Below are 24,690 nucleotides of genomic sequence, written 5' to 3'. Positions count from 1 at the left end.
TCAAGCCTATATTTTGTTTATTCCATAGCACTTATAGAGTCTAAAATTATATTGTTCATTCACATGCTATACTGTCCATCTCCCAAACTAAAATGAAGGGATCTTGATCCCTTCCGATGTTTCCTAAGCACTTACAACAATGCCTGACACACATCTCTGATCAATGTTTTTGATCCCTCTCTTCTAAATTCTGATAATATTTATTATTAGTTTTTGAAGCATAAAAGAAAAGGAAAACCAGTGAGTCTCCAAGAAAGTGGGAAGGTTACTGCTGGGGTGACACTTCCTTGGTGGGATCCACCACCAGAGCCTATCCATCTTTACAGGATTAGGAATATAGTTTGCAGGCACCATTAGTGATCTTCACACAACCAAGACAACAAGACTAATGATGGAACAACAATGACAATTTATAAATCTTAGATTTAAAATAGCACTTCTGAGGATACCAGATGTCCACAGCCCTAACAGTGAATTCACTTCCTGTGCAAGCTAGATAAAGACAAAATTATCATGAGAAGGCTTAGAGTCAGAACGAGGAAAAGTATTTAGATGATTTGGAAATCTGATGGCCTCAGACTCTAATTTTCATCTCTGTAATAAAGTCATATACAATATAGACTGGTTGAGATGGGCAGGGCATTCTCTTCCTGCTTAATGCCGATCAGTCTCCCTGATTCGTTTTTTCAACACATTTTTGAGTGCTTATGACAGGTCATGCTGTGTGGGAAGCAAGCACTGAGAATACAAAGCATAATTCTACTCCCTAATCCTGAGATGTAGGGGTTTCCTCACCACCAAGCAAGGCTCCAACACCATCTGGGTGTCCTCCAATTCAACTCAATTCTGACACTATCTACCAGATATAAGATCAGATTTTATAGGTTAGGAGCTGGGTCCTACAAGACTGCTCTCCCCACCACCACCAATATCAATCAAAAGCCCAGATTGATCTTTGACCCACCAGTTTACAGAAAGGTCACAACAGTGCTCTCCTTGGTTTTAATTAATTTGCTAAAGGGGCTCACAGTATTCAGAGAAACATTTTATCTATTAGGTGGAAGAGGTGCATAAGGCAGGGTGTGGGGAAAGGGCACAAAGCTTCCACACCCTCTACGGTGTACCACTCACCCCAAATGTGCACATGTTCGCCAACCCAGAAGCTCTCTGAACCCCACCATTTTGGGTTTTTACAGAAGTGTCATCGCATTGAAATGAATGATTAAATCACTGGCCATTGGTGATTGATTTGACCTGTAACTCCTCTCCCCTCCCTGGAAGTCAGGAACAGACTTTAAAAGTTCCAATCTTCTAATCATGGGGTTGGTTAACCAGGTAACTAGCTCCCTTCCTTAGATGGGGCCAAAAGTTGCCTCATTTGCATAACAAAAGATGTTAGCTCTCCCAACCCTTAGGTAATTCCAAGGGTTATCTGTTTATTTATTTGAGAGAGAGTGCAAGAAACATCGGGGTACAGGTGTCCCAGTGTTTCATTGCATCTGTATCTTTGGGGTAAATCCCCAACAGTGCAATTGCTGGGTCGTAGGGCAGGTCTATTTTTAACTCTTTGTGGGAAATATCAGAAAGGGAGACAGAACATAAAGACTCCTAACTCTGGGAAGCGAACTAGGGGTGGTGGAAGGGGAGTGGCGGGGGGGGGGGGGGGTGAATGGGTGACGGGCACTAAGGGGGGCACTTGACGGGATGAGCACTGGGTGTTATTCTGTATGTTGGCAAATTGAACACCAATAAAAAAATAAATTTATTATAAAAAAAAAGAGAGAGAGAGAGAGTGCAAGCAGGGGGAGGAGTCGAGGTAGAAGGAGAGAAAAAAATCTCAAGCAGGCTCCACACTGAGTACAGAGCCCAGTGAGGGCCTCAATCTCATGACCCTGAGATCATGACCTGAGCCAAAATCAAGAATCATTTAACCAACTGAGCCACCCAGGTGTCCCAGAAACTTCCAAAGGTTTTAAGAGCTGTGCCAGAAAGACAAAAACCAAACATCTATTACTCATTATAAATCACAATGTTACAGAAAGACAAGAGAAAAGAGGTCTTATTCTTGCCTTTGAGGAGCTTGCTTTCTAGTAGAGAAGAAAAATAATATAAAAAACCAAGATGACCACAGTTTGTGCTTATAGCTGTGGATAAAGTAGAGTGATGTATAGAAACTACTTCAGATAGGATGGTCATGGAAGACCTCAATGAAGCCTAAAGGATGACTTTGTACCTTTGATCAGTGTCTCCCATCCTACCTTCCACCTCCATCTCTGGTAAACACTATTCTACTCTTTGTTACTATGAGGTCAACTTTTTTTCTTCTTTTTAAAAAAAATCCACCTATAAGAGAGATTATGTGATATTTGTCTCTGGGTCTGGCTTATTTCACTTAGCAAAATGTCCTCCAGATTCATCCATATCATTGCAAATGGCAGGATTTCCTTCTTTTTTAACGTTGGATAATACCTCATTGTATATACATACCACATATTCTTTACCCACTTATTCATCGATGAATACTTAAGTTATTTCCATATCTTGGCTACTGTGAATAATGCTACAATGAACATATGAATACAGAGATCTCTTTGAGATACTGATTTTGTTTTCTTCAGCTATATACCCAGAAGTACCATTGCTGGATCATGTGGTAGATCTATTTTTAACTTTTTTGAGGGATCTCTACATTGTTTTCCTTTTTTTTTTTTAAAGATTTTATTTATTTATTCGTGAGAGACACACACACACACAGAGAGGCAGACACCGGCAGAGGGAAAAGCGGACTCCATGCAGGGAGCCCAGTGTGGGACTCGATTTCGGGACTCCAGGATCACACCCTGGGCCGAAGGCAGGCCCTCAACCACTGGGCCACCTGGGCTGCACTCCACATTGTTTTCCATAATGGCTGTACCAATTTACATTCCTGCCAATAGTGCACAAATGTTCCCTATTTTCTATTTTATCTTGAGTCAATTTTAGTAACTTAATTTTTCCTTGAGAATGTTCATACATATATAAATATGTATATAAAATTATTCTGTAAATTATATAAGGGGCTACCTACACATTTTAGAGTGCAATGTATCAAGACTCTTCTTTCTCTCTTGGGAGTTGGAGTCTTCAAAAGTATATGTAAAGAGCTATCAGATAGAGGGTGAACAGAACACTGGCTGCCTTAAAAAATAGCACTTGTACACAATAAGCAATGGTCACCCAGTTTCTGGTTGGTGTGGAGCCTGTTATGTCCAAGTCAGGGCACGCTGTGTAGAAAGTTTGAACCCTCTTCCTACCTGCTTCCTCAGGGCAGGGCTGCTCTGTTTCAGAAGGTAAAGAGTGTCAATTACAAATGATGATTTATGAAACTTACTGCCATATCAGTAAAAAAATGCCCGCCAGTTGGTTACCTGTAATGTGGTAAAGTTGCAGTAGCTGGTTTTGATTTACAACCCAAAATATTCTATGGAAAAGAAAAGTCTTAATGTGGCTAAGTCTACTTGAGCTTGAACCAGGAGGTACAAAAGTAACTAAAGACTTTCCATTAACAGAAGTGAGTGAAACCAAAATCGTCCTGGGAGCTTTTATCCCAGCCTGTCTAAACAGCCAGACTGAGAGCTCAGACTATCAATCGCCCATTTGCTTAAATTTCTTCCCAACAAACCCTAGTTCATTTGTATGTACTTAAATATCGGTCTATCTAATTATGTCCTTTTGACTAGAACTTCAGACTTTCTTTTCTTTTTTTTTTTTTTTTTTTGATGTTAAGATTCTTGAGGCACATAATTAATCAACACCAGGGGGTTGCTCAGGTCTCCGCAAGGCAGCATTCATAAAACATCCCAACTCCTTCTATTGCCAAGGTATAATGGAACATCAAATTGTAAATGTGATTTCAACTTTCAGTCTCCAGCACCCAAAAGACAAAGACTTCATGTGAGATAAACTTATTTTCTTTCCACATCTGTTCCCAGAAAATCAATATAATTTATATAGGAAAAGGCAAATGATGGACTGTTTTCTCCCCTCTTCTTGCTCCATTCTAACCCCATTACTAATCTATTTTTCATTCCTTAAAATGTCCTAAGTTTGTTTTTAAGAAACCAGTAGTGTGATACTAATGCTTTACATAAAGTATTGGCTTTATCATACTTTTGAAAACTGATTTTTATTATGAGACATTCCAGAGTGGATTAGTGACCATTTATCATAATTGTTTTAAGTGCTTTCATTTGGACCATAGATTCCCAGACATTCTGGCTCTCCAGGGCACAGAGAAGTAATATTCTCATATACCCATGCCTTGGGTTCTAACCCTTTTGAAAGACATTGAAATCTACTCCTTACTTCCCCAGCAGTCTGAAAATATTAGTGGTAAAGTTCTAATATGTTTGGTTCATAAAACATCATTTCTTAATTTATAAACCTTATTAGGATTCCAACAGGTTTTAATTGAATTTCTTAAAAAATAAAGACATTTTCAGATGATACTTAACACTGGAGGAAATGTGCACTTGTCCCAAATTATGACCATTTTGAACACTTGCCTTATATTTGGTGCCTTTTAAAAATGTGTAGCGGTACCTCTGTGTTTATAACAGAATTAATCAGATGAATTAGATCCCATTTCTGGGTCACTCTTATCTAGGTTGGCTAGTAAGGTGGCCTTACCTGGGATATGGAGCCCTTCTTACCATATTCTAATCTCTATGTCAACCCCTGTTCTCCACCCACCCAGAAGATGCTTTACCTGCCTCTCCTACACATGAAAGTAATACAGAAATAGCCTGCTGTAACAGAGATGTAGGAGTAGCTTTAAATTATTCAAGATCTTTATTACTAATGAATGCACTTTTGTAAGGCCTTAAAAAGGGTTGTAGCTTCAATGTCACTGCTTTGCATGAAATTGCTGGGCAGTCAAAATAAGACATCAACTCTCCATGGAAATGCCACATCTGGAAATCTGTTACTACTGAGCTCTTCCCTCTTCCAAAACTGCTGAGTAACCGATACAGACTGTTTGGCTAACCTGGTTCCCAATAAAGTAAGAAAGGTAAGGAGCTGGAGAGGAAGCGGATCACTTTCATCTCTAGCTGCATTGCTGATGGAACGGGAGGCTAGACCCTTCTGCACCTACCTAGGGGCTTTAGGAAGAGCTCGGGGGAGCAGTTCTATACCAAAAAGAGTTCTGATCTGATTGCTATAACTTTTCAAAATAAATCTTACCTGAATATATTTGGAACCTTCCTAGTTTGGGGCAAGTCTGGGATTATCACTACTGCCATCATATTTTTATGTAACTAGTGCAGTCAGTTTTTGTTTGTAATACTCTTTGTGCCATTGATTAATTAATACATTAGAAGAGGAGGAAAGTACTATCTAAATTTACTTATCATGCAACTTTTAAAAATAGCTCTCAACCACTTATATTTTAAAAAATAATTTTCTTAGAATCATATAAGGTTCTAAGAAACCCATTTACCCATTCTTTTTGGTCAGTTAAAAATGTGTGTGTGTGTGTGTGTGTAGTTTAACAATAGTTGCAACATGAAACAACAGGTGGCTAATTGAATATTTTTTTAAAAGAAGAGAGAGAGATTATTTATTTATTTATTTGAGAGAGAGAGAGAGCACAAGCAGAGGGACGGGCAGAGGGAGAGAGAGAAGCAGGATCCCACTGAGCTGGGAGCCCAATTTAGGGCTCAATCCAATCCCAGGATCCTAGGATCATGACCTGAGTGGAAGTCAGACACTTACTGACTGAGCCACCCAGGTGACCTTGACTATTCTTCTTAAAATAAAACATTAATTGAATTCTGTGTATACACACACACACACACACACACACACACACACACACACACATATATGTATGATAAGGTGTTCAAATGGATAGTGTCTGTCAGAAATTTAATATGAAGATTATTTAGCATAGTACTATTAGAAATCTAAGCATTGAGAGCTTCAAATTTTGTCCTTAAAAATTCAAGTAAATTTACATTTTCTTGAGGTGAGATTAAAATTATAATGCCTAACAGTTCCAAGTATTCACTGTATTAGTTTCAGGAGCAGTTCTCAATTGTTGAGATATAGCTCCAAATCTCCACTACGGTGGCCAGTATATTAAGCCTCTACCCTAACATTCCTTATTTGTATCTTCCCAAGAAATTATTCTGTGAACACCTTTTATTCATTGTTCCACAGGTGAAATGACTTTGCCTAGTTGTCTTTTTGTTCTTCCACCCTTACCCTTCTACTGAAAAAACCTTCTGCTTAAAATATTGATTTATTTCCAGTTACAGAGACCCTTTTACCATCTGCCATTCTAAGAAATTCCTGAAATGGACCCAGATAAACAAGGTGAGTATGATTTTGAAGTTTGTGAGCACAGTTTGTAAACAAAAAAATGAGGCACAGATGTTGTATTTTCAGACTTCTGAGTTGCAAAAGAGTAGACATTTGGTATCTGGCAGAAAAAGAAACTAGTGGGTGATTAAAGAGATTTTCTTTTTTCTCTAAGCAAAAATTCATAGTGTATGGAAGAGTATTTGGTCTATTGTCCCCAAGCACCAAAAGTAATTTAACAAAAGACTTGTTCTCAGTATAATTAAATTACTAATCAAATATACAAAAAATGGCTTATCCTATTTTTATGTATTTTCATATTTTATTATTAAAACATCACTGTAGGGGATCCCTGGGTGGCTCAGCGGTTTAGCGCCTGCCTTTGGCCCAGGGCGTCATCCTGGATTCCCGGGATCGAGTCCCATGTCGGGCTCCCTGCATGGAGCCTGCTTCTCCCTCTGCCTGGTCTCTGCCTCTCTCTCTCTCTCACTAATAAATAAATAAAATCTTTTAAAAAATCACTGTAGATATTTTAATGTCAGGGACAAGTTCACAGTGCTATGTGAAGCCAAAGTTGGGTGATTTGATAAATGAGTATGAAGACACTAATTCCCCTTTCTACCAATACCACTGAATGCCGAGATAAGCCTAGGATTGGCTTGACTTTTTTTTTTTTTTAAGATTTTATTTATTCGTTTGAGAGAGAAACACGAGCATGGGGAGGAAGAGGGAGAAGCAGGCTCCCCGCTGATCAGAGAACCCGATGCAAGCCTCGATCCCAGGACCCTGGATCACGACCTGAGCCAAAGACAGATTCTTAACCGACTGAACCGCACTGGCTTCTGACATTTTTATTACTGAATCTAGTTTCAGCCTTATTCTGCTACCTGAAATCTAGATTGTTAACTTCACTTGTTTTATATAAAATTATGTACTATCTCAAGTTATTTATCTAAAAGCAGCATTACAAATGATTCAGATCATCTTTGGGTTTCCGAAATTTAAGCCCTTATTGTACTAAGTGTCATACAAAGCAGTAGATAATCCATTCAAAGCCCAACTTTCCCTAAAACAACGTTTCCCAAGTTTTGTGAGCCTCAGAGTCACCTGGAGAGTTTGTTAAAATGCCAAGTTCCACCTCCAGAGTTTGTGACTCAGTAGGCCTGGGCTGGCGTCTGAGAAGATGCATTTCTTTTTTTTTTTTTTTTAATTCATCTAGCCAACATACAGTAGTACATCATTAGTTTGAAATGTAGAGTTCAATAATTCATCAGTTGTGTATAATACCCAGGACTCATCACATCACATGCCCTCCTTAATGCCCAACACTGAATTACCCCATCCCCCTACCCACCTCCCCTCTAGCAACCCTCGGTTTTTTCCTGTAGTTAAGAATGTCTCCTGGGTTTTCTCCCTCTCTGACGACTTCCCATTCAGCTTTCCCTCCCTTCCCCTATACTCCTCTGCACTGTTTCTTATATTCCACATATGGTTGAAATCATATGATAATTGCCTTTCTCTGATTGACTTACTTCACTAAGCATAATATCTGAGAACACGCATTTCTAACAAGTTACCAGGTGATACTGATGCCACTCACCTGGAGCCACACTTTGAGGACCACTGACCAAAAATATCTATTTCTGGATCATCCCACTAGAGATGATAGACAGTCAAAACACAGTTTATTACATTCTTAGAATCTATAGAAAGTGACATATATTGATCTGGCTAAGCAAAAATAAGAATCCTTTAAACCAAAACATGTTTTGCAGTCAAATTGGCTCCATGAACAAGACCATATGTAGCTTGTACTATTATTTCTTTAAGTATCTAAAACTATTTTCTTCATAGCTTTGGGCCTCATACATCACGCAGTTTCTTCCTTTCTTGAGTTTTCTCCCACCAGCAGGAGAGGGGGAGAAAAAAGCCTTTAGGAAGCATAGCTGGTAGTGAATCACCTGGGATACTCATTCATTTTCCACGTTGTACTCTATCACAGCTTGCCATGTTATGCTGCATAACTTCATCAGATGACACTGCAAAACATAATTTGACAGGAGTGCAATGGGCCAGATGGTGGAGCAGCTACAGAATCTTTCTTCCACCAACGGCAGCATCTGGGAACCTGCAGAGCTCCTAGTTTGCTGATTCTCTGCATTCATTTGGTGCATCTGAGAGGAACCAGGGCACAAAAACTGGCCAGTTTCCAGAAGGAAAGAAAATGTTGGGCATTATATTTTTGTAAACTATTTCCACACCATAATGACTACTCTCAATTTGTTTTCCTGATATAGGGCAGAGGTGTTTCTGTCTTCTTCATACTCTTAACACTGGACTCAGCTAAAAACTGAAAAGCATTTTCAAAACATTGGGAAATGTTAAATAACAAAAGATTTAGGGCAAAATGTACCTTCTTTGATATGGTTGCACCTGTTCAAAAAAGGGGGGGGGAAGGACGTGGAGGGTTCTTAAAAGCACTTGTTTGATGACATTTTAGGCACATTCACCTGAAGTGTCTTCCATTCATGGTCATATATCCATCGCTGAATTAGTGTATCTTGCAGGAGAAGCTTTAGGTGTGCTCTAACTTTCCAAAGGTGGGTCTGAGCTGGTTTAGCACCATATACCCCTCAGTAGTTTAGCATAGTGCCTGGCACTCAATATCCATATGTGTAACAGCTAGGACTTTCCCCCCACTACACTCCAGGGCAAGAAATATTATTTTCTAAGCCAAAACCAAGTCATTGTAGTTTGGTATGAAATATAAACTCAGTTAAGTTTGGGGAGGAGCCATCCCTTAAAGACAGATAAAAAACCTTAAAGTTCTTATGTTGAACATCTGACCTGAAGTATTCAGAACCTCCTGTCCAGTCATCAGCCTCTGTCCCCCTTCAAGTAAAAGGGAGCCATAGCTAGAGCAACACTGAAATCAAGATTGGTTCTAAGGCAAGGGAGAGTCCAGAATGTGTGTATGGATCAAGGATGGATCAAGGAGTTGGAGCTAGAAGAGAGGATGAGATTGAGAGTTCAGAAAGTGGGGGATCCCACTGGTATGTGACGTAACAAAATCCCTCTCCACGGAAACCTGTTCCTCTGGCCACCCAGCACCCCTTCAGCTTTCTTCTGGTGGACCAGCACACCTGTTCTGCTTTGGAAGAACAACTCACCTTTGATCTTGGTCTGTGAAATTTTATTTTATTTTTTTTAATTATTTATTTATTTATGATAGTCACAGAGAGAGAGAGAGAGGCAGAGACACAGGCGGAGGGAGAAGCAGGCTCCATGCACCGGGAGCCTGATGTGGGATTCGATCCCGGGTCTCCAGGATCGCGCCCTGGGCCAAAGGCAGGCGCCAAACCGCTGCGCCACCCAGGGATCTCTGAAATTTTATTAGTATTGATTCAAACTCTCCCAATTCCATGAGTGGCTTTAGTTCTCTGATGGGCCTTTCATATGAACACCTGGGTGGGCTGACATCAGGGTGGCCCCTTAAACACAAAGAAGCTGTTAAATCTTCCAAAGGAGTAAAAAGAGTTTAGACCTTGGAACACACACAGGAATGGACATGGAAAAACTGCCTTTTCATCCTTCAAATTTTCCCACTTCTGCAAAAATAAAAAAGAAATCAATGTCACCATAAATTATCCTGCCACATACACTTGAATCGATGAAATCCACTGAGCAGCCTCTTGTTTTGTTTTGCTTTGTGGTCTATCTACTTGGCAGCAGCTAAAGGGCTCCCTGTGTTTCTAGTCACAAACATGTCTCCAGCACACGTACATATTTATCTGATGAAAAAAGTGAAGATCAAAAAAGAAACTAATTTCCCCCAAAAGAAAAAAGAACTAATCATGGCTGCAGAGCTTTCTCTTCTCCACCGCACTGTGAAATGGGCTGAGTGCCTGGTAAGGGCTCAGAAATGTTAGACCTTGTTGTAGTGATGGTGGTGGTGGTAACTCTCAAAAGAAGGTATATAAATAATTCTTTTCTGATTAGAGAAATAACATATGCTCATTATAAACAAATTGAGGTGATATCAACAGAGGTAAAATGAAAATAACTATACTAAGAATTCAAACAACCAGAGATACCCTCTATTAACAATCTGACAAATGCCCCTAGAAATTAAGCTCCACATGGCAGAAATGTGTATCTGTTTTGTTAACTGCTATATTTCAAGGGCCTGGAATCATGCTGGGGCCATTTAGTAAGAGTTCAATAAATATTTGCTGAAGGAATGAATGGATGGAGAGCTTTTGCGTCATTTTCATGTATACATGTGTGTACATCTGACTAGAATATATTAACAAAGTTGAGTTTATATTCTACACAGAGGTTTTTATCCTACTTACTTCATAAGGCTACTTCCTTTTTAAAAAATATTTTATTTTATTTATTTATTTGAGAGAGAGAGAGAGAGAGAGAAAGAGCATGCACATTGCAGAGGTGGCGGAGGGCTGGTAGTGTAGGGCAGAGGGAAAGAGAGAAGCAAACTCCTCACTGGGGAGGGAGCCCCAGAACAGGGCCGATCACAGTACCCTGAGATCATGACCTGAGCCGAAAGCAGAGACTTAACTGACTGAGTGACCCAGGTGTCCCAAGACTGTTTAAAAGCTTAGTAGACTCAGAGGATGTCCTGTAGGGTCATTTGCAGCTTAGGACACTGTAATCCATTATTTTTGGTTCCCAGGTAGGAAAGAGAGCTCTACACTTTGATTTCCTCACGTACAGAATGACACAGGGCTAGATCATGTAGGTCTCTAGGATTTCCTTCTCTGATATGGGATTTATCTAATGAGATGGTCCTTTATCCATAATGTTTCATGTTTTCTTTACAGATGCTCTTCACAGTATTGAGAATTCCATTTACAGAACAGCCTTCAAATTATGTTCAGTGCAAACTCTGTGCCAGCGTAAGTACAGAATCTCTTTTAAAACTTGAAGTAATCTGATCTTGATGTGTGATGTAAAATTCGCAGAGAAAACAGAAACTCCCCGATGTAAGTGACTGCTGGATCCAGAAGGTTGGATCTAAGTGTTTACCTCATTAACAGAGCAGATGGGGTTGGGGTGGGGGGTGGTACATCCTGTATGTGCCATCCACCTGTAGCTTTGCTGCCCAGAGAGAGAAAATAATCTGTGAATGAGCATTTAATTTTTTTAAAAGATTTTTATTTATTCATGAGAGACACACAGAGAGAGAGAGGCAGAGACACAGGAAGAGGAAGAAGCAGGCTCCACACAGGGAGCCCGACATGGGACTCAATCTGGGGTCTCCAGGATCACACCCTGGGCTGATGGCAGCGCTAAACCCCTGAGCCACCCAGACTGCCCCTACATTTTTTTTTAACTTTTCCTACTTGGTTTCTGGATATTTTTTTGTGTGTTTGTTTCCTTTTCAGTATACCAACATCGATGCAAAATAAAATTATAAAATAAGTTAGTTTAGAATCTACACTTGTAGACTTAACCATGAAAGTCTAAAATCCCTTCTACTACATAAGATTTGCATTTTGAAATTGAACCCCTCTCTCTGAATATGCAAAAGTACGTTCAGATGAATAGTCCTTAGGCCACAAATCTCAAAACTATCTCAATAATTCTTTGAGAACTGCTTTTTTTTTTTTTGCATTAAATTTATATCTGGTTGAATGCTATGATTTTCTTTTCCTATACTGGTATGATGGGCAAAAGAAGATAAAATTTGGTAAAAAGTGTTTATTTAGTGAAAAAATTCTCCAAAATGAAATAAAACGAGTCCTATGTATGAAAAACAACTGGGGGCACCTGGGTGGCTCAGTGGTTGAGCCTCTGCCTTTGGCTCAGGGCAGGTTCCTAGAGTCCCGGGATTGAGTCCTACATCGGGCTCCCTGCATGGAGCCTGCTTCTCCTCCCTCTGCCTGTGTCTCTGCCTTTTTCTCTGTGTCTCTCATGAATAAATAAAATCTTTAATCTAAACAAAACAAAACAAAACAAAAACAACAGGGTTTCAACCTATCTAAAGTTATTGATTTCTAATAAGTTCTGTATTGCATTAAGAAAAGCACTTCACGTGAAGTGGTTTATGACATTTATCAGATCCAACTTTAAAGAAGTTGTGTTTTCCAAGGACATTTCTCCTGAAGTTTGGAATTTTGTTCATAGTTTGCCTTCTGCCTCATAGGTTATATAGACGGTGGTTTTCAAATTGTGCTTCACAAAGTGCCTAGGAGGGGGAGTAGGGCAGGAAAAGAAGTAGAGGCAAGTGAGGGAAACCCAAAAGACCATCTCTTCAACCAATGTGACTCGTTTTCTCTATTTTCCCTATTGCAGTCTGTAAAAGGGTCCTATGAAGAAGGGGATCCTCAGCTTTAAAGAAAGGGTGGGGGGTTGTAGTTTGCAAGACAGACAAACTCACTTCTAGCTATTATTTAGTATTCCAGGGATCAACATAAGGCAAAACATACTCACCAAGAATTTATCCTCAACTATGCCATTTTCCGGGGGGAATTTCTCCCATTAAAGAAAGTTAGCAGCAAACGTTGGTGGATGCCTCCATCCTTAATGCCTGGCTGTGGACCAACAGTCAATTTTCAGGATCTACCTTTTTGAATATTACCCCTAGAATTAGAAACTGATACTCATGGGGAATATTAACAATACACAAACCCGGTAGTTCAAAGGTCTACCTAGAAAAGATATCCAAACAATAATCTGAAAACGAAAAAGTCCCCAAACCCTAGATAAAGCACAGCGTGAGCTCCAGACAGCAGGGTCTCCGAGCACCACATAAATCTTGAGATGCACGCACACCACCGTTATCTGTTGTGCTGTAACACAGCCCTCGCAGCAGAAGACAAGAACGCCCTGTGTACAGCACGCCGGCCAACGTGATGAGTTCTGCGATTGAATAACGATAAAACAGTTTGCAGGCCCCACCACCTGCAGCCAGGTTTTTATTAAAGTCACATCCTAAAACCTACTCCTCACGGCTGTAGACTCGCCCCTTGAAAGCAGGATCAGAGAACAAATAAAAAATTTTATTATACTTGCTAGATTTCTTATCTGTGAGGCTGATTTACGAAGTAGAGGAAAGCGCAGGGTTTTATCATTCCACAGACTGAAGCATTTTCAATGCCAGCAGCGGTGGGTGCCACTGACATCCTCATCTCTCAGACGGTACAAGTGGGTGTTTATTAATTTTGTCTGTTATCCTCTGTCTGCAAGAAACCATAGGGTTAGCTCTATTTCATTCTTCCTTGTATTCATTGCCCTGTAAAAATTTTAGGAGGTGGTAAAAACAAACAAACAAGAAATAAACCATTATTTTTTTGTAAGCAACTTTGGCTTTATTAAGTGCCTTCCCTAGATAATAATATCGATGGAACCAAGATCAACAAGAAGAAATATCGTTGAGGCAAGGACAGGACCTGAAGAGTCTGATAATTCAGCAACTGCTCTTTATATAAAAAACACTGAGCTTTTTAACTTAGGCAATTGCATCGTAACACAATACTCCTTCTGAAGCAAGGCTGTGGACAGGGAAAACTATATTTGAGCACGAAAGGTAAATTTACTCAATTGACTTAATAAAGAATATAAAAAAATGTTTTCACCACTTCTCAGCACAGTGCCTTAACTTTCCTGGAAGGCTATTTTTCAATATTCTCACTTTTTTCCCCTTTCAATTTCATTCAATAGGCAACATCCTAGAGGTTCCCCCGGGAATAATGTTATAACTAGGCTTTACTAACAGATGTGCTTTTCCAAAATCAAATCTGCTATCAGATTGATAAGGTCTGAATTCTACACATCCCAATAGTGGTCATATCCAACTCCCTCTAAAGAAAACAGCTGCCATTAAAAAAAAGTCTCAATTAAACACTAGATGACATTTGCTTTATTTGAAGTCTTTCTTTGAAGCCTTTGCTCCCATTGGAAAACTAGACAATTTCTTGTTTGCTTCCCACAGTGGACTTGATGGACAGCTCTCTGATTCAGCACGTCCTCCTACGTCACAACTTCTGGGAAGTGAGAGAGAGGCCCCTCCCTGTGCAGCAGCTCTTACCGGCTCTTCAGGAGCTGTTTCAGAGAGTCGGGGTGGAAAAACCAGGACAGGTGCATCCCAGAGCTTCAGAACTCACTCTGAGCCTTCTCACAACGATGTATGACAGGTGAGGGTGTGAAGGTCATGCTGTGACCTCAAGGACAGTGCTTAGTCACCATTGGTCATTGGCCACCATCTAAGGTCTACTTGAGGTTTGATACATAAGAAGGCTTCTCTGTTTTCCACAAATGTATTATTCATTCAGGATGAGGATGAAGAAGTACATGTTTATCAGCTTCACTAATATAAATGACCAGTGGATAGCAAAAAGGGAAAAACAAATCCTCATTACTTTTGTCTCGTGCAAACTCATTTCCACCCTGGACACACACACACACCCCTTGCTAGGGTGTGCATACAGAAAAACTACACTTTTCTCTTGTGTCCTCAGTTAGCTTATTTCTTTGCTCATTTCTTTGTAACCAATTATCAGTTTTTGTTTTGTTCCTCAGTGCAAGTTCCTCAGTTTTGATGAACCTATGTGTGAGTGGCTAACCTATTGTCTTAATCTGTTTGGGCTGCTACAACAAAAATACCGTAGAGAGGGTGGCTCAAACAACAAACATTTATTTCTCACAGTTCTGGTGACTGGGAAGTCCAAGGTCAAGGGGCCTCCCATTTCGGTGTTTGCTGAGCACCAGCTTCTTGACTTGCAGAGGACGATCTTCTCCTCGTTGTGTCTTCATGTGGTGGAAGGGGTGAGGGAGTTCTCGGAGTTCTCTCCTGTAAGAGCACTAATGCAGTTCACGAGGGTGCCATCTCATGACCTAATCATCCCCCAAATTTAATCACCTTGTTGGTGAGAATTTCGACATAGTCGTTTCAGGAGGATCCAAGCATTCGGTCCACTGCACCCGTAAGCCAATTTAGACCACGTCAGAAGTTTGGTTATGCATGCCCTGGAGTAAATGATGTGTGTGTGTCTGCGTGTTTCCCTGGCTCTGGGGTCTACCATTCTTTTAACCCTTTTCATTCTGTTTACCTAATGCGGCTTTGACTCAGTAGGCTTCATCTTTTAGAATGGAGTTTTTTAAAAACCGTAGTAAATACAAGACATTTGAAAAGTGCAGGAAAGAGTAAAGAAGAAGAAATGTCACCCCAAATCCTGACTCTCAGAGGCAAGCACAGTTTAGCCATCTGGCAAATTTCTACAGTGTTTCCTTTTCTAGTTTATTATTTTTTTTATTGCACAAATAATATGTAAATATATTCTCAAGTTTTTTTTTTCATTATTTCAGACTCCTTAAGCATCACACTTTTGAAGGGGCACCTGAGGGGTTCAGTCGGTTAAGGTTGATTTCAGCTCAGGTCAGGATCTCAAGGTCATGAGGTTGAGTCCCATGTTAGGCTCCACACTGGGCGTGTAGCCTGTAATAAGATTCTCTCTCTTCCTGTCCCCCAGCACCTCCCCCCCACAGAAAACATTTTTTTTTTGCAAAAAAAAAACCCTGTAATATTAAGCTTTTGACTATCATTTCTAATATCAATGCCTGCCTCTAACAATCCTCTTGCCTTTGACACATTGTTTTGCGGGTTTGGATCTACCCAGCCAGTGAGCAAAGGATGATTAGGCTCTAAGTAAGGGCCTGTGACCTGGTGGATCTTTTATACAGATGTTTGCTCTTTTTGCCTTCCTTTTGTGCTTGTATCTTTCTTTGGTTTCCAGGTGTGTGCATCCTCAGGAAGTGACACTGCTTGCTCCAGGAAGGCAAGATGCATCTCTCTTTCCCTAGGGCCCAGTGCAGTGCTTAACACAGAGGAGGCCCCCAGTAAATATTTGTTGGGCACATGAATGAATGAATGATGAAATATTTTAATTCAACTTGTCATCTGTCTAAATCTAGTTATAGGAAAGCAGGCCATGGAAAAACGTGAACTTGACAAACAATAATAATAAAGAAAAGTGTGACCTTGGAAAATGATGTCAGAAGTATTCACTAGCATAGTTTTTATAAAGCACTTCACCCAGAATCACCCTGCCTTTCCCATTCTTGTCTCTGTGTTTTGTGGCCGTGTAGCACAGGAACGGGTTTGCTCAAGCTTGCGCCTGCAGCTGCTGCCCTGATTGCTCTGTCCGGGGACAGCCCTCTTACAAAATACAGAGGTAACACGCGGAGCAGTTTGAGTGTATCAAGTGCAGTGACCTCCAAATCTCCAATGCACTATCTTCTTCACTCATTCTTATTCCCCTGCCACATGGCTCTTGTTTGATATGTACTCAGCATGACGGAAGTTTTCAAAATGTGGATCTCTGCTTTCGAATTATTCATAACTTGGTCACCCTTGCTCTTTATTTGTGTGGGAATTATTCAGACACACAAGTAGTTATTATTCCTTTAAAGACTGGGACTCTCCTCACAATGCCATTTACCAACCTCGTGGTCTTCCTCACTGATGTGCTGAATTATCAAGAGGTTGAAATGTGAATTGGTTTTCATTAGTTATCAAATCACCTCATTTGGGAAGCCTACATACTAGCAAGAAATGTAACTTTCTCTTCCTTTTCCCTTCATACCTACAAATAAACTGTTTAGAATTCAAGGCACATATTCTTCCAAGACATATTGCACGTATTCAGTTTAAAGGTTTCTTTTCCGCTTTGTATGTCTAGCTCTTTTTCAGCTCTATGCGGAAAATAACAGGGGAGGTTATGATTCTGGGGCACGCATGACTCGAAGCACTTTGAGGAACCTACTAACAGATCTACAGCAGGTAAATCTCTAATACTCAAGAATTTTTAATTTGTTCCATTATATTAGCCACCTTTGTTATTAAAGAATCTGATTTTTAGAGTGTCAGTTCTCCCTTAATACAGTTCTCCATGTCGTTCCTCCCCTCTCTAGCCACTTGCTGTTACCGGAGCATAGGTCTGAGCTCTTACAATCACTTCCTAAATCAAGCTTCTCCTGCCTCCAACTTTGCCCCCATGCTGTAGTCAGTAACTTTTCCAAAATGTAAATGTCAGCCTCATGCCCAAAATTCATCATTGGCCATGCATGTCTATAGAACAAAATCTAAATTCCTTAGCAACATATGAAAAGCTTTCATGATATGACCCAATCCTTATCTTTTCAAAAAGATGTAAAATCATAATTTTTACAGGAATATAAGATGAACATGAGTCCAAATGTGTATTTAATTTATTAATTGAAAGAGGGTATCAGTAAAGTGTTACAACTAGTTGAAAGAAATAACCAGGGACGCCTGGGTGGCTCAGCAATTGAGCGCATGCCTTTGGCTCAGGGAGTGATCCTGGAGACCCGGGGATCCAGTCCCACATCAGGCTCCCTGCGTGTAGCCTGCTTCTCTCTCTGCCTATGTCTCTGCCTCTCTCTCTCTCTCTCTCTCTCTCTCTCTCTCTGTGTGTGTCTCTCATGAATAAATAAATAAAATCTCAAAAAAAAAGAAAGAACCAAAGAATGAGCAAACTGTTAGATAAGGAATATTAAAAGGAACTTGCAAGGTGGATGAAAGACTGACTTTTGGGGAAAATTGGTGGTGGGTCCTCAAACAGGCTGAAATTTATTTGCATGTCTACAGAAGAGAATTATTTACATTTCAATCCATTTTCTACAAGTTAATTTTAATTATCTTGCAGAATTGTAAAATAGCTTAGTCAAAGGCAATGATGTATATCTCTATGTGGTCAGGTATCACCATTGAAAGGATCTCTAGTGGTTTCTTTTGCTTATTCCATAGTGTTTAATTTTTCCTTGCATTTTTTATGCCAATTTCACTCCTATATATCAAAATCTTTACTCTGACCAACATGTGCCAAGTTCTCCGCAGCTGACCTACAGTTCCATCTATCAGCAGCACCACTGCCAATAACCTGGCAAATACTGTCCATCTTTCAAGTCATTCAGATTATTAGTCACCTTGTCACCAAGAGCTCTTTAAATCCCTATGCATAGCTTTGTTAGAGCACTTGTTGAATTTTGTTACCATTATTATCAGATATATGCCTTCAACACTAGACTACTTCTCAAGGGGAAAGACTATTGTACTCATGTTTATGTCTCCAAGGGCTTAAAAAGTGTGTAGTAAGACCTTCGGCCAAACCTTAATGAACGAATAAATTAAGTGCAGTGCTGAAGACTCAAATAGTTAAGATTTCCATCATTTCCTATGCTTTAAGAATGTACAAATTTAATATTGTTTTTATACTTGAATTTAGCCTCCTTAAAGTAAATACATTACTTAAATGTTACAATGACATTAAACAATGTATCTGAGCAAGAACTACATATGGGTGAAGCACACTCCAGTTTGTCTTATGTAGAAGGCGTTGCTGTCCCAGTATACCTTTACCCCTGCTTCAAAGATGTCTCTGCTGTTCTTCTTTTTTTTTTAAGATTTTTTTTTTTAATTCGTGAGAGACACAGAGAGAGAGAGAGAGAGAGGCAGAGACACAGGCAGAGGGAGAAGCAGGCTCCATGCAGGGAGCCCAATGTGGGACTCGATCCTGGGTCTCCAGGATCACGCTTGGGGCCAAAGGCGGCGTTAAACCACTGAGCCACCCAGGCTGCCCTCTGCTCTTCTTCAGAGTAAAATCCCCACACTAGATTTTCTGTGCTGTGAAGCTATAACTTTCTGTCATTTTTCTCCTGGGTCTAGGCTATAAGGAGGAAAAGAATAATCTTTTCTTCTGTTCATTGTAAGGTTCTCTGGCTGGGACCCTGTCAATTAGACTGACAAAAGACAGATTAACAAGAGGAGAACAAACAAATTAATTAACATGTAGATGGCACATACACATCGGAGCACCCAATGCTGAGTAACTCAAAGGGCTGACTAAAACTCAGGCTTTTTTTTTTTTTTAATTTTTATTTATTTATGATAGTCACACACACAGAGAGAGAGAGAGAGAGAGAGAGAGAGGCAGAGGGAGAAGCAGGCTCCATGCACCGGGAGCCCGACGTGGGATTCGATCCTGGGTCTCCAGGATCGCGCCCTGGGCCAAAGGCAGGCGCCAAAGCTCTGCACCACCCAGGGATCCCAAAACTCAGGCTTAAATACAATCTAAACTAAAGAAAGGGAAAAGGGTTCTGGACTTCTGGATGGGGAAGGAAAGTGATGAGAAGAAGGTGACCAGGAAAACTATGGTGAACAAGGGTTGTTTGGTAAAGTTTGTTGTGAGGATTTAAGTTGGTACCTTCTCCATTAATAAGAGTTGTTAGGAGTCCTCCTCTTCCTGGTAGGGAGAGAGAGATACCTTTGGAAAATGTAAATTTCCCTCATAAGTGTACATTTTCTTGACAAAAGGAAAACTTGTATCCTACTTTTTGAGATTTTCCCGCATCTGCTGGTTTTCATTAGCTGTTAGCTTAAAATAATCCATATGCCAAAGAGGCACATTTGGGCGTGCCATATTCTGGTACTCTTCAGGACCAAGAATTCTGAGCTGAAGATAGTCATGAAGGGGTGGGTAAAGAGGAAGATTATCAGAACTCTAGGACACAGAGTATAGTTTAGAAAAACCTATCCAGGGGCACCTGGGTAACTCAGTCTAAGCATCTGACTCTTGATTTCAGCTCAGATCATGATCTCAGGGTCATGAAATTGAACCCCAAGTCAGGTTCCACACTCGGCAGAGAGTCTGCTTGAGATTCTTACTCTCTCCTTTTCCCTCTGTCCCGTTCCCCTGCACTTGGTCTCTCTTTCTCTCTCTCTCCAAAATAAATAAATAAATACGTCTTTAAAAGAGAGAGAGAAAAAGAAAAACCTGTTCAAAATTACCTGTGATTTGATTTGATCTTAATATTTTATGTTCTTATTGATCATAATAATTAATATTTATTCTAGAAATCCCAAATAACATTCAATATGTTCATATTTTTTAAATGGAGTGATGATTTTTTAAAAATTTGGAAAGTTAAACACCAGGTATAGTTACCTCAGAGCTGTTCTGGTGGTGGTGGCAGCAAATAAATCCCGTTGCCAGCTTTCTGCTGACTCTCAGGCATATCTGCCATAGCAGAGATACTACCCCACTATTCCTCACATCTTAAGACTCAAACTGGTGGAGAACCAGAGAGAGTGGAAAAGTTTGTCCACCCATTTATGCAGTCAGACTTATAAGACTGGAGGGCTTAGGTGAATATTATGAAAATGGGTAGTCTGGGGGGCATGTTCCTTCTCCTTGTGCTTACTAACTACTGTAGCCCCAGACTATCACCCCATCCAACAAGCCCTACAAATCTGCCCTTGTTCCAGGCTCAACTGAGGTCAGTGGGCTTCTGAAATGGCAGCTCTAGAAATGCTCTGTCACCCACCCATGCATTAGTACACTCCTGAGGAAATTCTTAGGATGGTGGAAATTTGCATAGCAAATTATCATCCCATTGACTTCCATTAAGAACTCAGAGATGGATTCCCATAGAAAATTCCAGGCCCCACTGTGTGATTCAAACCACTCCCCAAAGAATCCAAATTATCACTTCAAGTGGCTTTCTTGCCTGTGCTGGCATGCCATCTAGCCACACGGAATCTTCCAGAGCACACCTGCAAGAAATTAGTCAAATGGGCAATTAATCCACAAAATCTTTGCGCACATACTAAAAGCCAAAATGGAGGTTAAAGCCCACTACAGAAGTGAGTTTTCTTACCAGTAATAACTCTTGCAGAGTTAGCAAGTCAACCGCACCTGATCCCCTTCCCTTATTTTACATGAGGTTAATCCCCTTTCCAAGGGCTCAAGAACACCCTCTTAGTTAGAGTATTCAGTTAGTCCATCAGCACTCACAGGCCAAAGTATGGGTAATGAATTAGTTCTTCAGACGAAGGACAAATGACGTAGGGAGTAGTTACTTATGTTCAGCTGGTGACGAGGTTATTATCAATTTAAAGTACAGCCGTCTTGTCACTATTACGCAAATGTTTGTTGACTCCTGCCTGGCTAATTGTCAGCAAAGTGGTTCTAAGTGCCACTTTCCTGATTAGAAGAATGTTTATTCGAGTTGATGGACTCAGCAGGGGGGTCTTCAAAATTACTTTTGAGCTTGCAGGCAATGCCTCCTGACAGCCTGTGCTGTACAAGACATCAGACGTGAAATTAGGACTCGTGACCACATGGGCATAAATGGAGGTGACAGGTACACGTATCTGTGCATCTAGATAATGTCAGAGCCAAGTTCCTGGCCATCTTGGCAGTCACAAGGGGATCTTAGTCCCTGAGTGAAACTCCTTTGTTGACAGTGATTGAAAGGTGGAAACCATCGCGTGAGCCTTCACAATACTTACAACATGCGTCAAAAGGACAAAGCTTTGTGAGCCCCCCTCAACAGAGTAAGCAGTCTGGAAGTGAGATCCCAATTCTGCAGCTAAATTACTTTTTATTTTTGCCCAGAGCAAAGTGTTAAATCTCAAGCACCCCTTGTTTTAAACAGGGATAATGATGACAGCTCAGAAATTGGTGTTTGTTAAAATGAGATGATATGAAAGTGTTCAGAAAGGTTTTTCTTAAAAGTGCTCTTCACACAAGCATAATATTATTGTTATATGTAGTTCACAAGTGAGGGCAAAGCAAGGTGAAAATAATATTGCTGGGATCATAAGGAGTGAAACAATGGAAACTGTCCCCATGCTGCCATGATGGCTAGACTCTCTTCTCAGCCACCCCCTTCCTTACAGCCCCACTTCTTTTCCACTTGTTCATTGACTGTCCCCATTCAGGCATTGCACTAAACCCATATATTCCTTGTCTGCTTGGATGGGGGCAGTTCACCCTGTCTCAGACACCAAGTACTTGTGACTCCATGGCTGCAAGTGCCACTACTCAGGTGTGCTGATTCCAGGGGTCACATATTTCTCCGGCTTCTCACGACTGACAGGGGGTTTCCTGCCTCTTGTAGATCCCAACTGTCGTGGGGGAAAGTCGTGCTCTGTGCTCTGTGGAAAGTGCTACCCGCAGCTGTTTCCAAGGGGTGAGTGCCACATGAATGTCCCCAGGAGTTGGGGCAGACACACATGCTGATCAGTTCAAATTAGGGAACTGTTACTCTGCACAGCATCCCAGACAACCTAATCTAAGATACAGACTTGCCTCTGACTTTCCATGTGATAAACTTCTTTGGCAGAAACAGCCAGAAAAGAAGATGAAAATACATTTTCATCTACACTAGAGACCAAAGTCATGCCTAAAAAACACATCTGAGTGAGCCATTGTTTTTCAGGTGTTAAGCTCAACAATCAAAGAAGAAAAATTCTTGTCTTGGCTACAATCTGAGCCTCCCATCCTCCTGTGGCTCCCAACCTGCTACCGGTTATCTGCCACTGAAATGATCACTCACCCTGTTCGGTGTAGAATCTGCAGGAACTTTCCAATCACAGGACTGAGGTACAGTCACTCATCAATATTTCATGGACATTCATTCTCCAAATGGGTCTGGGGGTGGACCTGCATCTCTCCAGATTCTCAGTCCTTCTCACACACTTGGAATTCAGTTGATACTTTGGGGTCAATAATTTTCTGCATGAGGGATCTTGGTGGACAATGCGTTATATTTTATCTTCTACAATTAATGGAATATTAAATTCTTCAGGTGACATGTGGAATGTCAATGACATGTGGAATGACATGTGGAATGTCAATAGACATTTTTATGCCTCTAGGAGGAACATGTTTTTGCTTCATGCAACATTTTCATGGAAAATGTTTTTGCTGTTTTTGCAAACAGACCTTTTAGATATTTTAGAATCATTCATAAGGGAATGGCAGTAATAATAATAGTTTATTTAGCGTTAAGTGGTAGGCTGAATGATTCACATGGATAATTTCATTTACGGACTTGTTATAACCTCTATAAAAGGTGGTATTATTTGCAGAGAAGCTAAATAACTTGCTTAAGAGAAGCGAAATAACTTGCACATGGATAGCAAGTAGATGCGGGCAGTCTGAATCACGACTCCCTGCTTTGCAACCATGATGTTATGCTGCCTCCCAGTGTAGACAACTTGGAACAAGGTCTCAGGATCCAAACGAATAATCAGGTTTTGTGGGAGCAGCTCATACTGGATCTTCACTCTGCCCAGAGGAAAGGGTAGATTCAGAAGCTGGGTTTGGAGGTGGGAGATTCAGCTGTTTCCATAGCTTTGAGGATGATGGTCAGAACCTCATCTTAGGAAAAGGTGTTGTTGGTCTCTCATAAATAAAACAATAAGGAAGTGAAATTGCAGTCATTAAAGACTTAGGGAGGAAAGAAGGAAATCAGCAGGTCTAAGCCAAGCACAGGGACGCCATTATCAAGGTGAATGAATGCAGGTAGGGGCTGAAGGTAGACCGAACTGCTACAAACAAGTCAAAGAAAGGGGTGCCCAGAAGGGGCCAGAGTGAACACTTAGGGACTCTGTTCCTCTTCACATCCTATGCTTCCAGATCTTAACTAGCCCAGATGGTAAACATGCTCCCTGTGGATATAAAATATGTCTGCTAGATCCAGTAATAAGCTGAAAATCTTATTTTAATTTTGCCAAGAAAATGAACTGGGTTTGCAGAGAATTCTGAGGACATGGTGAAATTTCACTCATGAAAGCCTCTTTGCAAATAACTATACTTTAAACAATATAACATATAAATGGGAAGGACCATTGGAAACCAAACAGACCGAACCAAAGAAATCTCCACACTATGATGAATAATAAACTCTTTTTATATTGGACAGTGGAGGAACATGAATATGATTTATCATGTTATATGCATATTATAATCATTTACCCAGTAAACAAGTAATTCATTAAGTAGTTACTACATGTCATGCACTGGACCAGGTACAGAATTCACTTTGCAATCACACAAAACACAACTTTCACGTTGAAATGTTTTTTTCAAAATGATCATGCATAACATAAAACAGATATTATTATTCCTATTTTATAAAGGGGTTTCAAAGAGCTTGAATGACTCCGGTCACACCAAGGGAAGGGCAAGAAGTGCCCTTCTTTAAGTTTCAGATTACATCCCTTTCTACTGAGAATGAAATTCACCTTCCTCTTAGCAATGCCTCCAAGCAAACCCTCTTTCCTCCAAGGCATTGTAGGTTCTCAGATATGCAGATGGCTGGGTGACCTGCACAAGGCCATTAACCTCTCTGGACCTCGGTTTCTTTGTAAGTAAAATAAGGAAGGCTGGGTCCCATGGAGTGCTAGGCTTCTTTTAGCTGTAACCTTCTGAGTCTATTAGAAATTGTTAGAATTTATTACAGTCCTAACCTTAAACTTGTGTTTTTGGCTCTCATAAACTCCAGCAATAGCCTCAAGGC

General features: G+C 40.5%; 1 protein-coding gene across 1 annotated transcript in view; it reads left to right on the top strand.

Annotated features, from left to right (window-relative positions):
- Nucleotides 1-6,338: 6,338 nt before the first annotated feature.
- The window catches only part of DYTN (dystrotelin), a 50,640-nt gene continuing 32,288 nt past the window's right edge, over nt 6,339-24,690 (top strand). Inside the window, exons 1-7 of the mRNA XM_041737485.1 lie at nt 6,339-6,357; nt 11,184-11,258; nt 14,297-14,498; nt 16,450-16,535; nt 17,043-17,143; nt 22,285-22,356; nt 22,606-22,769. Coding sequence (XP_041593419.1) covers nt 6,339-6,357; nt 11,184-11,258; nt 14,297-14,498; nt 16,450-16,535; nt 17,043-17,143; nt 22,285-22,356; nt 22,606-22,769 — 719 coding nt within the window. The remainder of the gene's footprint in view (nt 6,358-11,183; nt 11,259-14,296; nt 14,499-16,449; nt 16,536-17,042; nt 17,144-22,284; nt 22,357-22,605; nt 22,770-24,690) is intronic.

This window comes from Vulpes lagopus, chromosome 22 (genome assembly GCF_018345385.1).
Source record: "Vulpes lagopus strain Blue_001 chromosome 22, ASM1834538v1, whole genome shotgun sequence".
Taxonomy (NCBI): domain Eukaryota; kingdom Metazoa; phylum Chordata; class Mammalia; order Carnivora; family Canidae; genus Vulpes; species Vulpes lagopus.
Note: the sequence above shows the minus strand (reverse complement) of the source record. Positions and strands in the feature narration are given on the sequence as shown.